This window comes from Syngnathus typhle, linkage group LG2 (assembly GCF_033458585.1).
Source record: "Syngnathus typhle isolate RoL2023-S1 ecotype Sweden linkage group LG2, RoL_Styp_1.0, whole genome shotgun sequence".
Lineage (NCBI taxonomy): Eukaryota > Metazoa > Chordata > Actinopteri > Syngnathiformes > Syngnathidae > Syngnathus > Syngnathus typhle.
Window position 1 is genome coordinate 9,852,528 of NC_083739.1, and position 15,915 is coordinate 9,868,442.

Sequence of the window (15,915 nt, forward strand, 5' to 3'; positions counted from 1 at the left end):
TTATTTTACTTACTATGAATTATGTATTTTATTTCACCACCACTCTATGTATAAGTACAAAACAAATACTGCTAAACGGTAACTACGCATTCAACAACATAAATGAAAGTTTGAATGTACACTTTAAAAGTATTTAAAGTGGAGATCAGGGCAAAAATGTTCTTTGCAATATGCAGCCCCCCCCCCCCCCCCACAATTCTAAATATAGTATACTGATTAATATTGTGTTTGTGAAATAAGAATGAAGGAAATTAATCCAAAGCTACCTGGTTGATGTCCGTTCATGTTGCTGCTGTTTTTTCTGCCTTGTAAAACACGTCGACACAAGATTATTTGAGAGAAGTAAGGAGTACTAAATTCAGATACTTATTTTTAATGTAAGTAGTAAAAGTAAAACAAATCGTCAGGCAAAATAAATGCTCAATTAAAGTTTATAACTGAAAAACTGATCAAAACATTTACAATTGTACATCAGTACTCTTTAACCTCTACTGATAATTGAAGTATTTTGTTTTCTTGTTTTGTTTGTCGTCTTTTAAACCTTTGGTAGAGGTGCGCTAACGTCACAAAGGAGCAGTCTTCAAAAGAGAAGGCGCGTTTCGCCATCTGGTGGACATGTTGTATTACTGCACCTGATTTACAAGACAAACGCTTTACTGATAGTGAAAGAGGCATGATGCTGTTAATGAGACAACAATGACTTGTAGAAAAAAACAAACAAACAGACAAAAAAACAAACAAACAATAAAACAAAAAACAATGACTTGTAGCAAAAGTGTATAAACACACCCAGCAATACACACACACACACACACACACACACAAGAATAATTTTGTACTGTGCAATTCAGAACCTGTACTTTTTTTTTTTTTTACTTTTGCTTAAAGTGATCATTGATTGAGCTGAACATTGCAACAGCAAAAGACAACGCCTGTCCTGCTGTCAACAAAAGTTTCAAATACGGTGTGCAGTCCAATCAGATTTCAGCCTTCATCAATTTCATCTACCTAGTGTTTCTGACTGTTTCTTTAACCAATCGCAATTCAAATATACATATTACTTCAGGGGAATCAAGTCATTGCTTTGAGTAATAAATTGATGCTAGATACTTGATACAATCTTCTGCGTTTTGAATTTGTTCACATTTCAAGAATTTTCAAGTGACAGTAAGTTGATTACAAAATATTTAATTACAAACAGAATGATTAATTGATAGCTAGAGCTATAGAGAGATAGAATAATAGATAGATAGAATTGATCATGATTTGTTGGTTGTCGTGAGCGGATGCGTTCGTCTACTGAGTCAACAATTTAGAGTTCAAATTGGACGACGTCAGTAGACTGAGTGAGTGAGTCACTCCTCAAGTAACCTTTCAGCTGGCTCCTCATGTCATATGCCCATGTACGTAAGTATGTCACAAAGACAAAGGCCTAACATCACCTCAATAAGGAAAAAATTGAATATTTTTTAAGAGAAATTTGGTATATATTTTTTCTAGTTTTAAAAGAATCCTGACTATTTTTTATTAATTCATTTTAATTTAATTGTAAGAATAAATCCCAAGCATTTTGAGCATGGAAAGTCTTAATTGTCCAGAATAACAACAATGAAGCAATTTCAAGCCGCTCTTGGTGCCTGAGCCCAAATAAAGGCACCAATCCATTTCCTCCCTTCCTCGCGACCCCCGTGCAGTTCATGAATGAGTCACATCCTGGAAGGAGCTGTTGACCGTGATAGCTCGGTTTCCAGTAAATTAGCCTGGGATCTCCCTCCCCCTAGTACCACCCTGCTTCCCACACGAATGTCCACCTTATTTTCATCCCACATCGAATATCTCTTCGCTGCCAGGTGGAGATGAATGCTGCCCTCTGATTGGCTGAGAGGACTTCTGGGTAGAGCCCTCCGGTGACCTTGTCCACTCAAAAGCATCTGAGTGGGAAAAGCAGAAGGAAACGCTCAAGTGGTCAAAGTGTGCAGTTGGACGTCAGTGCAGATTTTTGCAGGTATGTCATCACAATATTATGTATTTAATCTTATAAAGAAGAACAGGAAGTGACTTTGTGTGTCTTAACGTCATGCGCGTAGTTTGGTGTTCCACTTTTAGGCAAAAAGCCAGTTTCACACTGAAGGAAAAATCCCATCCTTACTCAGAGTTAAAGAAATAGTGATTTGGAAATGACAGCAAAAATCCCAATATTGCATGTGCTGATTTGTTTGTAAACTGAATCTTAACACTGAAAAGAATCACCTCAAATCCTCAAATCAAATGTATTCATTTTAATTGACACCATAAATTGATGGTAATTCGGTCACTAATTTGTTCCATAAAAATGGTCAGAAAATCGGAAAAATTGTTAATAATTGTTTTTCAGAGCAGATGTTTTTAAATGTCTAATTTGCTTTCACCACATAAACAATCAGTCTGCTTTCACTGAGGACTACAGATGTTGCACATGTTTATAGTTGAGAGCCTGAAATCAGTGGATGAAATCAGGATAAGGTCTATAAACATTAATCAAAAAGTTGTGGATCAATTTGACAGTTATGACGTTGCTAATTTTAAATGTCATTTTACTTTTGTTTGGACAAAATAAAGAGCATGCCTTTCCATCTCCGTGACCTTGTCCTGCTTTTCTTATCTATTAATGCCTGACCAAAAAGCAAATATTGACTCTTTTACAGGAAAGGTTTTTCTAAAATACTGTAGTAATAACTGTCATCACCAGCAATGTGCAAGTGCTAAGGAGAAAATCATTTAAACTATGGTGCTGCATCAATTGAATTTCAGTCTTCAACTCATTTGATTCCACACCCAGAAAAATCGAAAGTAACAATAATGCCAATTGGTGTCCCTGCAAAGGAACTGGCAAAAATAGCAACATCACCTAACGCTTCTCTAAGTCCAACATTCCATCTGTCCTTCTGTCGCACTACACTGAAATAATTTCTGTGCATTTCGATTATCACTTGATCAGCCCTGACGAGTTCCTCCAGTTGTACTCAACTGACGTTTCCTGACTTGTAGATTCCATCTGTAAACATTTGCAGCCTATTTCCATAAACGTTTTGTTTAGAAAAGGCCATCACACGGAACATTTTCAGAGGCCTGAAAATTCAGCTTAAAGTGGAACTAAACTGAAAAACTATTTTTTGAAAGAATCCAAGCCAGCACTAGTCAAAACACGGTATTCTGATTAATATTGCGTTTGTGGAAAGAGATGAAATAGAATTACATATAATCAATGGAAAATTGTCCAAATAGCAATTCTGGTTGGAATTAAATTTTTAGAAAATTTCACAAAGATGGCCGCCACTTGTGGCTATAAAGATTTGCGGGTCAGTTGCCCAAAATAAACATGGCACCCCGCACCCACATGTAGAAGCGTAACAAAAAGCAAAGTCTCCTTTCTCGAATCCAACTTGTACTGACCACTGACTTGTTCATCAGGTACCAGATGGCAGAAGAAGAGGGCCATGCAGACAAGAAAAAAATGGTAGGTGGGCCACTTTGGAATTCCAGTTTGGCTATTGATAGATAGAAGGTGCAAAGAGGCAAGAAACACAAGATGATGGCAACAATCCTCGAAGAATGCAGGTTAAGTTTGTCTTTTGTTTGCCACCATGGAGCTTTCTAGCACCCCCCTCCCTCATTTCCTGGACTTATTTTCCCTCTTTGCCCTCACTGACCACCTCTGTTTCTGATTTTCTCATCCTCCCCGCCCCCTCACGTCCCTCCCTCTCTCCTGGTTTCCTTCCTCCTCTCTCTCTCTCTCTCTCTCTCTCTCTCTCTCTCTCTCTCTCTCTCTCTCTCTCTCTCTCTCTCTCTCGGCTTCTCTTGTGGGGCGTAGGGGGTGGGATAGGTGCTGATCACTTCTCCTCCTTGCTCTCACATCTGGAGCGCCTGCCTTGTGGCATTTCTCACCGGCCGGCCGACGCCCGATCACACCAGCGGAGCGCCGGGTTTCCAGCCCCTCGCAGGTTTTGACTTCTTCTACAGCTAAAAGTCTTTTTTTTTTCTGTTCCTACTTACATCCAGCACACTCTTGTCTGCTCTTTGTCTTTTTGTGCAGTTGTTTCCTGTCTCTGCTGACTTTTTGTCCAAGCCCATACCCTCCCCCTCTGACAAAGTTGCTCGCCCTTAAGTTGTGTTTAAAATGTCTCGAGCCTCACCCAGTCCGTCTTTATGAGCTTCATTGTTCGAACTCTCCCCACGTATCCTGTAGAAGGCAACGGGTATCGCTCATTGTGTGTCTAAAAAAGGGTGAGTCATCACATCTGGAGACTTGATGTGGCTCAGGAGTCCGTGTCAGGGAAAAACTCATAGCTTTGTCAATTTATTGTGTTGCTTTCTTTTATGAGATCTTTTCTTATTTTTTTTCATGACAACTTTTACCTTCCTTGCTTTCCGACGATTAGAGGGAAGTTTTTTTTACCTGGCTGACAGTTGGAGAAACAGAAACTGTTTCCCAGGTCACAGAACTTCTCTTCACCCCCAAAAATTCGGATAGAGATTCTTGTGCTCATTCCTGAGTAGATTGGACCAGTCAGAGGCAAGCTTTCATGTCCCTCGTGTTTAATATGATATTCCTCTCTGCAGGTGGCATCACAGTCATCCCTTCGCAGTGGGAACTTGAGTGTTTTAAAGAAACATTGGGAGCAGCAGCCATCACCCAGCAGCTCTGCGTTTCAAAAAAGTCAGCTCACGTGGCAGATCCAGAAAGCCGGGGACACCCACGAGCTCCTGCAAGAGGACCCGGGCACCGAGTTGGCAGCACGCGGCCATCGAGAGCAGATGGATATGGAGGACAAGGCCAGCAGAGTTGCAGAGGAGCAGGAAGCAGCGCACGCAGAGGTGCCCGATTCGGAAAGACCGAGCGTTCCCCTCAACGATCTGAAGATGATTTTCGAGAAAGGGGAGTCGGACCAGGTGAGTTGCCTCCTCAAGGATCGGAAAACACGGTAGCACCGAATTGCTTGACCTCGGCGTTACGGTCAATCCAGCTGCTCTGATTTCAAAAGAAGTCAACAACTCGGCCTTTCGTTCCGTCTGCCGATAGAACGGGCTGCTGATCGGTCACGCTCGGAGACAATAAGTCGTCTTTTTGTTCAAGAGCCTCGGAGGCGTCACGCTCCTTGTCACATGGTGCGCTCTCCCCTCGCTATCCTTCGCTCAGCTGACGCCTGCTCACTTCATGCTCCAAAAGGGAGGCTCATGCTTGAGAGTGGAGCATGACAGCAGACGTGTTGAGCCTGCAGTCATGCGTGACCTGCAGAATGCAAAGTCGGAAAACTCGCAGGTGGGACATGTTGACACAAACAGTGTTGTTCATGAGGGCAACGGAACGTGGAAGAAGTGATTGTGTAGCCTTTAGGTTTATAGTAGTGGTTGGAGGGCAGAGAGCAAATCCTTGCGCTAATTATGAGTGACTGCACTCCTCTGAAATTTCTTTCTACTTGTCTATATTAACAGCTTAAAGTACAGCATTCGGTGAATCCTAAGAAGTTTTTTTTTTCATTATACAATACCCTTAAAATGAAATCATAAACAATAAAAAAAAAAAAAAAAAGAAGAAGAAAAAATGTGACCACAATGTGTGTCACAAGATTGCTCAAATTTATGGTGATCATTTTCCCACACAGACTAATGTTCTGCAGACACACTTTTTTCAAGCACATAGTATTTCAATAAAAAATTCAAATAAAAATTCCAAGATAGCAAGGCCTTTCTGTAGCTTGTGACATTAGCACAAGTAATTCACAAATTAAGCCAGCCAGAAAATGAAGAAATAGTCAGGGGCCCACTCAGTCACATGGCCACGCATAATCAATGATCATCATTACTGCGGTCACTCCTTATTATGTCAACAAAGGGGAAAACCAGTTGAGTTGAAAGCATGCCAGATCCAGCGTGTGCGTCTTTAAGCCATCACGTGTCATCATAAAGGATGTGACACCAGCCGCTCAGTTCTTGCCACATGATGAGCATAGTTGGAGCTCGGCGAGCGGTCGGTCGATCGGGTCTTTTCCATTCAAGTGAGTGAGTATGGAGTTTGGGGAAAATACATTATTTTGATGTCTTGGAATGAGAAGAAAGTTGGCCAAAATGCTACCGATACACTCACTCATGTTTTGTTAGTTGTGTTTTCAAGTGAGCATGGGTTCAAATCATCTCGATGGAAAATTGGAGCGGAGATACGCCGTGCTTAGGAATGTTCGCCTGTCCGCTCATGTGACCTTTTTTTCCTTCTTTTATCTTTAGATCAGGAATGTCTTTGTATTAAGTTCACCACAGAGGCGGCCTGCTTAGACACGATCGGCAGCCGTCGGTCATACTTCAACTTGGAGTCAAATCAGTATTTGCCAGTTAATTCCACTTCTTTGGGTCATTGTCCCATTGTGTGATGAAGCTTCTCTTGATTTGTTTGGATGTATTTGTAAATTGGCGGACAAAATGGATTTGTAGACTTCAGAGTTGATTCTGCTGCTACTATCATGAGTGACATCATCACTTAAGACCAGTGATCTCGTTCCAGACCAAGCCATGACATAACCTCCACCATGAGCTTGTTAGTTTGAGATCACAAGAAAATCCTTCCTGTCTCCATCTTCTATCACTTTGGTAGAAGTCAGTGTTGGTCTCATCTGTCCATAAGACTTTGTTCCAAAACGTTTGTAGCTCATCTCTGCACTTGTTTGCAAAATCCAATATGGCCTTCTCATTTTTTTCTTTTTAACTGAGGACTGCTTTGCATCTTGCCTGTAAATGACTTCTCTAAAAGTGGAAGTGGTGTGTGACACCTCCGCTCCCGCCCAGTGGAGGTTGGCGTGATCTCACGCACTGTAGTCTTTGGTTGTTTCTTCACAACTCTCACAATGTTTTTGTCATCAACATCATCTGTAGATACCCCCTCTTGGCCAACCTGCTTGTCTGCTTTTTTTTTTACAGGAGAAACCCAAAGCTAGAAACAAGCACTATCTAATAGCAATACCACCCGAGCAACTAGAAACACGCACCAGTCACGTTTTGTTGACTTGAAAAATGTGTGGCTTCAAACTAAAGTTCCTCTATCCTGAATTGTGAACTTTTCTCTCATATTCATCTTTTGATTTGAAGTGTAAATAATGAAGTGTAAATCACCATCATGAAAACACACGGCAAAGCAAACGTTCCAATTTACGCGATTGAAAACGATTTACAATAGCTTTTTTCTTTTTGGCGAATGAAATCAAAGGAGGTCAATTCCAGTGCGGTTTGAGAGTCCAGCTGTGGATTTCAGTGGAATGACTCACTTTGTAGAATAAGTCTTGTTTATTGGCATTTGTTGCCAAGAGCAATAAAACTCAAAACTGAAACTAGACTTATATGGTAATATTAAATTGGCAGATACATGTTGGCTGTACATGTATGTAGTACACAAGCGCGCGCGGCCTTGTAAAAGTAGTTTTATTGCACGATGAAATGCTGAGGCCGAATGAAAGGACACATTGGGTCAAGCGGATGCGAGTGCTGGGGCTCGCACAACTGTGCATCTTTGTACCAGCGATGATGTCATGCTGTGTGCTCATGACATCAGCTGATCTTCAACCTCATCAAAGCGTACCTCATCAATCACACGTGCGCACCCCCCCCATACACATCACAAAATGCCCCACCCCCCCTTTTGGTGAACCCTTTAATCCTACTGCCTCCCTCCAATGTTTATCTCAATACGCCCCTCCCCCATCCACTCTGTCCCCCCTCCCATCCTTCCTGGCTCGCACAACTACAACCCTGTTGCCCCATTGTGAGGCCTGGAAAGAAAAGCGGCCCTTGTGCCATCTGGGTGACATGTGTGAGACGCAATGGTCGGTCGGCCACGAAGGCCTTCTCTGCTGGCCTGACTATCTCCTACCAAAATGATCGACTGTTCATTCGGTTGCATTTATCTTGGCTGCATTGGCCAACAATAATGTTTGGCATTGGTTGGGCAAAACATGTCGGTTGTAATCTGCAGAACATTCATACATTTCATAGAAAGCATTTCGAAACAAAGAATTGTCCGAATGACAGCTCGCATCTAAAAAAAACTTTGGTAACTTGTATCTCAAGGCACAACTCAGTTCACTGAGGCCCAAAAGCAGACATGTCCAGTGACATCATCCGGATTCACCAGGCAGGCAAAGGTTTGCCATCATCTCCATTGATCACGCAACTTGCTTACCACGCTATCTTCACAATATAGATTTTCAAAAGTAAACAAGCGAGCCTTCAAGTCAAGTCATGTAGATAGTTCAAGCAAATTTGCGGAAGTCCTAAAACTGGTGACTTAACTCGGACTTGAGTCCTGTGACTTGAATCCCAGAGCTTCCGTCGTAGCTTGACCTTGATTGAAGCATGTCCCGCTCCCATTTGGCACCGCGAAAACCTAAACCCAGACAATTTTGATTAAGCCCCTTCCACCCCCCTTCTTCCCTTTTTGATCGGGAAAACCATCCAGCACAACCCCCCGTTCGCGCTGCACCTGCTACTTGTCCCCAATTCCCCCGCCTTCCCCCGAAGCCTCCCCAGGGGCTCCGCTCCAGCCCTCATCCCTTCTGTGTGTCATGAGCCAGTCTGGGCTGGTCCGCTCAGTCTGTGCCCGGACCCTTCGGAGCTGAGCACCGCGTTGCCTGAACGTCTGCAGCGGCTTCTTCGTCCGTCCATCTCAGTCATTGGTTCTCTTGACCAAAGGTAGCTATGTGTGTGCTTTTGTACTTTGCTATTCTTCTAATGAAAGTTGCCTTCATAAAGGGGAAGTTCATGAGTGGCTCTTTGGGGCCAAACATTCTCACGTTTTCCTGCCTAGTCTTTGTTTTTGGAAGGCTTCATTTTGCTTTAATTTGGTCATCCGAGTGTGTACGAGAGTTTTAATGGCGTTAAGATTAGCGGCAATTTCTTTGTCTGGCTCTTTGAGCCACGCTCCTGAGAACCCGTGTTTGTGTTTACATCGGGCTAGCCACATGTTTACACCCCCTTCAGTGTCTGCGACCAACATCTGTTGGTCCCTCCTCTAAGCTGCCCCCCCTCAGCCTGCGGAACATAATCCACCCATGGGGATCGATCCATTACCATGGAGGTGGTTTTGGAATGAAAAGGGCGGAGCTTTTTAGCTCGGTCTTTGGGTGACTCACGCATTGTCCAATTTTGGAGCTGCTACAGTTGAAATACTGAAATCGCTTCGATTATGCACTCTGTGAGTGCTGAAGTTTTGAACCCCTACCTAAAGTTTTGGACATTCTAACACTCCATATTTCTCCCTTAATTCAAACCTTTCCAAATTCTAAATATTCACCTTATTTGAGGAATACTGTGAATCCGTAACAAATGTCCCACTTCTCTCAAAAGTCCTACATTTTCCACAAAGAAAATCTCACTGAAATAAATGGAGACTATCAAAAGATTCAGTAGTAGTACCATAATTTACAAATTCTAAAACCATTTCAGTTTGAAACTGTTCAGCTCACTCTGGACATCTTGGGAACTACTTTTTAGATTCACACAAATAACTTATGCTGTGAAACGACCGATTTGGCAGCCATTTTGGTTGGGTGTGCCTTTTTTTCTGAATTCTTGCCCATTTCCAGTAGCACCAGGCTCAATTCTCTCCACATCATATTACATAACTTGGCCCTGCATGTATTTATTAATTTTATGGCTAATTTAGAACAAAAGTCAATAAAAATAAAAATACTGTAGCGGTGACCGCTATCACGAGAACCTCATGAAATGGGCCAGAACTCTCAAGAGGGCAGAACATCAGCAAAATATGGTGCTGGTTTTCCTTGGAATTTGTATTTTGTAGTGCCCCTCAACCGCAGCTCTCAAACTTCTGCCCTGGGGGCCAGGCCTGGCCTGCCACAAAAAATGTTTGTGGCCTGCTGTGGTCTTTGTTTCATCCTGAATGCATCTATTCTTTTCGTTTTAGCAGAAAATCTGAGCAATAATTGCAAGTTTTTCTTTCTTTTTTTTTTTTTTTTTTTTTTTTTTTTAAAACAGTAGACTACCCTGAGCTGCAATGGGGCACTTTGTTACAATGAGCTTGATGACTTGAGACAAACATGCCAGAGCTCGTGGAGCGTTCCATTCCATTCCACCACGATCAAGTGAGGGCAAAGGCCTGCGCTTCCCCTTCAACTCTGTTTGAGCTCTCGGAACAAATTCAGCGCTGGCGAATAGTACGATCTTGTCTCTGTTCTCTGCTATCTTGTGAAGTCTTACCTGCTGAGGCCTGCGCTAGTTTTCGTGAACCGACAACACACCACGAGCAGCAATGGGAGAAAAATACGGCTACTAGATGAGTCGAGCCAGTCAAGGCAGAATGTATCTTTTAATTTTTCCGCCTGGCAGTTTTATTAACATTTTCTTGAACAAAGTTGTCACTACCTTTGGTCCATCATCTTAAGAATTTTCTGAGCCAAACAGCAGGGACCCAAAATAATAGCCCCTTCAATTCCAGTGGGGTTTCATCATTTGAATTCAAATAGCAGGCAGAGACATGTGCAGTGTGTTTTGTCTTCTGCTGATCAGACGGGTTGTCTGTCGGGCTTTCTGAGCTCATTAAGGGGATTAAAGTGGTGGGCAGACACACTAAACAGTGGCTCTCCATTTGGATTTCGCTGATGGACCTTAGCTGTGCATGTTGATGCATGAAGAGTGTGTCATGCAGGAGACATTCTCAAGCAGTTTTTTGCTCTCTGGCTTGTGTTTAATTGCCTCCTATTTTGTTTTTCTGCTCTTTTCTTTTCAGGTGTCTCGAGAGCAGTCAAGTGGAGGAAGCGCTGCTAATACAGCCAGCATGGAGCAGCTTCCGGGGGGTATGTATGGACTCTAACTGTGTCCCCCTGAATGCAAAATACAACACTTCTGCCTATTCAACAACATAGGACATGGTAGTTTGACAAAGATTCAGTTACTGGTTTAGTATGTATCATCCATCAGAACATTTCTAAATTGGAGAATTTGGACAATGTTAAGTTCAACAAGGCCAGTGAATAAACAACTGTCAAAATAGTTGTTGATGCATTTGACTGTTGCACCTCTGGCGCCTTCACATGACGATAGAGCGTGCAGCTTAGAATTTTGCGGAACAGTCTCGATTTACCACAAGAGGCCATGAGGAGTTGAGTGTAAGTCGTACACATGGCGTGACACAGCCGAAAGCGACTGACATGGACCATAGCAAAAAAAAATTATAATTAGCGACTCTTCATCAGTCACAAAGTGATCGAGCACCACACAAACTGCAACGGAGAAACTGAAACCTTACATGAGGGTTTGTTTGAGGCTCCACTTCCAGTATTGTCATTTTTTAACGAAACTGCAAAAGGATTGGATTGCCACAAAAAGGCGGCGAGTGAGAAGAATGAAAAAGCTTGAATATTTTGAGAAGCTATTGAGTAGGATGGAGTGCGCTCGTTGTGCGTTTTGGCAAGTGAGCCACTCACTTGAATCCAACCGTGTCACTCAAACGAAACAGAAAAGGGTGAAGAAATGAATATACTGAGCTTAGACTGAATCGCTGAAGAGGGAAAATTGTCCCAGTTCAGTGTCAGTGACTTTTTTTTTTTTTAATAAACTACTAACACATACCACGGATGTTAACACACAATAAAAGAAGTGGACCTAAAACTGATCCCTGTGGACCATCTTTTCTCATTTTTAATGAGGTTAGGGACAGCATCACATAGAACAATATCTTAAATAGGGGATTCTGATTTCTGAAAGTGAAACTGCTTGGTTGTCAAAATTTGGCACAATTCTAGGGGTACACAGTTTGAATACAAAACAAGGAACTAGAACATGCCAAATGAACTTTTCCTCTTACCTTTAATGTGTTGTCTTGCATTTGCATCAGACGGAAGTCTCGCGGAAACGACTCCTCTCAGAGACAGGATGGCTCTCTACCAAGCAGCCATCTCAAAACAGGATGTTACCCCGGTCAATGTGAGTACTGTACATACTCCAGATGATCCATTAAGTAGTTATTCCCTGATAATAAAAAAATATATATTAAATTAGTCATTTATCACTCTTAGACTGATCTGCAAGAACTATTTGGTGGCAAACAGAAGGAGAACGTCCCACCCTTCTCCCTGGACATGGTAAGCTCAACCTTAATGCGATTACCATGATGACTTTTGGATCATGAACATAGGACTGACGTTTTTTTCTCTCATTTACAGAGTCCAGAGTCTGAACCGCCAAACAACAGAAAAAGTTTTAATGACGAGAACAATGGTAATTTATTTCTGCACTTGCAAGATTGTTGAGGGCCTTGATTTGTTAATGAAGGTGAAAAACAAGGCCTTGGACAAAATGTTGACTCAAATGTCCAATAATATTCATATCCGGACCCTTCAGAATATTCTTGGGTTTTGTTTTAAGGGATTTATTGTTTGTCTTTACCCTGCAATTGCAACACCGGTCCCACAATCATCAAAAAAGCTTTGAGGCTTATCAATATCAAGTCCACTCCAGTTCTCATCAGTTTCAAGATATTTCTGTGATGACGGTAGCTGTGCCATGAGTACAAAGAAGAGAACATTTTATCTACTGTCAGTGAAACATACAGTCTGTTCTGAGGCTGTTTTGCTTCATCTAGTAGAGTGTCTTGATGCTATCTATCCAGGTATTGTGGGGCCAAATGAGCTGCTTCATGTCAAAGTTTGCTTGAAGTTGCAGGTCGTGCAATTAGATTAGAGACACCAACACACAGCTAAAAAAAACAAAAAACATTTTGCACCGTTCTAGAGAGTTCTGATATAAATGCTAATGGAGAAGGATCTGTGAAAGAAGCAAAATATTCAGTCTGAAGAAGTCACAGTTCAAACCTGACAAGGTAATTGCACATGAATAATGGGCCAAAAGATGTCAAAAAGCCAAGGAACAAGATGTTTTGAAGTCGCGCTCAGAGTTACAGACTGCAACAATTCCCTCTAAAGGTTGTGCTGTTAAATCTTGCTGGTGATTCTGATATCGATCTTCCATGAGTAAGCTCGGCCAATACAGATTCCCATCGCATGAGTGAGCACATTTTTCAATTTGAGAGCTGCTCAATAAGGATTATGTTAATACGTAATCAATGGGTCCATTATTTTTGCGAATAATTGATGAATCAGAGTCAGAAGCATTCTTTCCAAAATTGCATTCCTTTCTTCTATAACACAAGACATTATTTCAAATTGTTTGCAGAAAACACAAACATAAATTACGACTCAGTTATCAGTCTGACCTCTCCACCCATTGAGCGTGTCATTTTTTTGTCCAGGCTTTTTTCATCTGTTTTATTGTAGATATAAAAGAAAACAATGCCTAATTTTTATTGCTCAAACAATTCCACGGCATTCTAAATTTGTGTTAAAATGAGTGTTCTTATTTTGACTCAAATTTGCCAGCTATCCTTCCTCTGCAAAATTTTAACGAGTTGTGATTTCAACTGCTCAATGGCACCACCCAGTGTTCAAATTGCCAACATGTTGATCTGCTGCCACAGGTCCTGGTGATGACAATCCATCTTCCTGTTCTCCAGCCAAAACTCCAAGGGTGAGTTTTACACAGCTAAACACGCGGCTAAACACTCGGCTCACACTCGTGTGTATATCCTGAGCAGAATTTCCGTCTGCCCGTGAGGGAAACGTGCGTATCCTGTCAGAAGACAGTGTATCCTCTGGAGAGGCTGGTGGCCAATCAGCAAATCTTCCACAGCGCTTGTTTTCGCTGCTTCCACTGCAATACCAAACTCAGGTGAGCAGGCAGGCCACCTAACTCAAGCTCTACTACTTTTCTTTGTAATTCCAATGACAAATTACCTTGTGAATACTACCCAGGATAATCTCCAAAAGAACAATAAACATCAGTGACAATAATTAAAGATGTATTTGCACATCTCAATTGGATCTTATTTGGAGATTATGTACAGTATCCTACCTAATACTCTTAGGAGAGAAGGTTGAAAGCATCACCTTTTTGTCTTTTGCCCTCTTTCTCCATCTAGTTTGCTCAACTACGCCTCCCTGCACAACAACGTGTATTGCAAGCCACACTTCAGCCAGCTCTTCAAGGCCAAGGGTAACTATGACGAGGGCTTTGGCCACCGGCCTCACAAGGAGTTGTGGGAGAGCAAAGGCGAGACGGGGGAGACCACCGCCGCACTGCTGATGCCGACGACTTCGCCGCAGGTCGCCAAGAGCCCCTCTTCCCTCGGCTCTGAGCTGACAAGCCCCAGCGTGGAGGAGTCCCCGCTCGCCAAGGTCAACGTCCTGACCGCCACCATGGAGGCCCTAGGACAGGGCACCCCGGAGAAAAGTGACAGGCCGGTGGAGACGCGCAGGCTGAAAATCTCCTGGCCGCCCCAACCGGAGACTGACGCCGGTGCCGCTGTGCTCGCCGACTCAACCGGCAAGCCCATTCGAGCCAAGTGGCCACCGGAGGACAAGGACTCCTCCGTCTCCTCCTCGCCACCCGGACAAGCCAATGGAGCTTCCGATCAGGGAGGAGGCTCCTCCTTAAAGGAGCGCTGCATGCTCTTCACACTGGCGGGTCAGGGCGCAACGGATGAGTCCCCGAGCAGGGAGCTGAAAACCGGGGGCCAGTCGCCAGATAATCACACGCCCACAGAGGACAGCAGCGTGGATGTCAACAGCAGCTTTGGAGAGGAGGGTGAAGACATGTTGGAAAAAGAGGGCGAAGACATGCTGGAGAAGGGAGTTCAAGACGTGAAGAGAGAAGACGGGCCAAAGCGTCGTCTCTCTCACAAGGTCAACGCTGTGGGTCTCGCTCACCCAGGAGAGTCGCTGGAGGACCGAGAAGAGGAAGAAAAAGTGAAACCTGACAAGTCCTCCCAGGAGGAAGAGGTGGAGGCCAGTCGCTCACCGCAGGATGTGGGCTACTGGGAGGGCGAGGAAACCGACGATAAGACGGAGTTGGAGACGCTGAGCGTGGAGGAAATGATCAAGCGAAATCGCTTCTATGATGAGGGAGAGGACTTCTGAATCGAGTCCAGTGACTTCCTCGTCCGCTTGCCGAGTTACCGCTAGTTTCAGGTTGAACTGTGCCTCTTTTCTACATTCAAAGCCATTCCAATTTTTTTCTTCCTCTCACCTTTTTTTAAGTGAAACGTATTTAAAGCTTCGTCTCAAACATTATTAGAGGTAAAGGCCGAAAGACTCGAATGTATTTCACCTTACCGTTTTGAATTCGAATGCCACTGCAATACCAATCAATGCCATTTTGAAATGCCAATGCCGTGTTATGCCACTGTTGCTCACTGCCTCTTCTTTCAAATTCACAATAACAGCGAAACCTGTAATAAACAAAACAAACCCTTCAATCTGTTACTATTTAAGGAAAAAAAATCGTTGGTGTTTTAAAAACACTACTGCCATTTGCAATGTTTATCCTGGAAAATTAGAAACCAAAACTGGATCATCTGGTTCTGATGTACTGTTTCTAAGGCCGTGACCTATTTAAATAAATTGTGAACAAAATATCTCAGTTGGGGTTTTTTCTCCTGGGGAGAAAAAAAGCAAAATAAGAACAGGTATTTTTAAGATGCCCTTTAAAAAATCAAATGGTATCATTTTGCCGTATTTTGCTGTAACATGTGCTCAGCTAACGGACCAATCAGGGCTCAGATTTTGAAACTCACATGGGCCGGATGTTTTGTCTCTCACTGCCGCATTCAAATGATTAGGATCTTTAGTCAGCATTGCTTGCTGATCATTTGAATCAGGGGTGTTGGAACAGGGAGACTTATAAAACATTCAGAATAGCCACCCCTGGGTTATAGCTGTGCAAAAATATCCAATTTAAAACCACTCAGAACATGCAACATGTCCGCCCCCATCCAGCAATCTCCAGTGAGGAGCAACTCTGTGCTCCGTCACTAGGAGGCGC

The 15,915-nt window shown here is 43.0% G+C and overlaps 1 protein-coding gene and 1 long non-coding RNA gene across 3 annotated transcripts; one reads left to right on the forward strand and one right to left on the reverse strand.

Moving 5' to 3' along the window:
- Positions 1-357: 357 nt before the first annotated feature.
- On the reverse strand, positions 358-4,600 carry LOC133143484 (uncharacterized). 2 transcript variants are annotated; one of them, XR_009710429.1, is made up of 2 exons: positions 4,436-4,600; positions 358-1,931 (listed from the first exon to the last, which is right to left on the reverse strand). It is a non-coding gene; the product is annotated as an uncharacterized LOC133143484 (long non-coding RNA). The 2 variants fall into 2 exon arrangements; XR_009710427.1 differs by lacking the exon at positions 4,436-4,600 and adding an exon at positions 3,433-3,785.
- Positions 1,866-15,508, forward strand: lima1a (LIM domain and actin binding 1a). The gene is made up of 10 exons (XM_061265373.1): positions 1,866-2,005; positions 3,451-3,496; positions 4,600-4,929; positions 10,769-10,835; positions 11,876-11,964; positions 12,057-12,122; positions 12,204-12,258; positions 13,514-13,563; positions 13,631-13,764; positions 14,015-15,508. The coding sequence occupies exons 2-10, from the start codon at positions 3,458-3,460 to the stop codon at positions 15,009-15,011; spliced, it is 1,827 nt and encodes a 608-aa protein (XP_061121357.1). The 5' UTR covers positions 1,866-2,005; positions 3,451-3,457; the 3' UTR covers positions 15,012-15,508.
- The last annotated feature ends 407 nt before the right edge of the window (positions 15,509-15,915 follow it).

Excerpts from the sequence above, each read along its gene's own strand:
- lima1a (XM_061265373.1), top strand. The coding sequence starts at position 3,458 with ATGGCAGAAGAAGAGGGCCATGCAGACAAGAAAAAAATG. Across the intron at positions 3,497-4,599 it reads ATGCAGACAAGAAAAAAATG|GTGGCATCACAGTCATCCCT; the intron begins GTAGGTGGGCCA and ends TCCTCTCTGCAG. Across the intron at positions 10,836-11,875 it reads CATGGAGCAGCTTCCGGGGG|ACGGAAGTCTCGCGGAAACG; the intron begins GTATGTATGGAC and ends CATTTGCATCAG.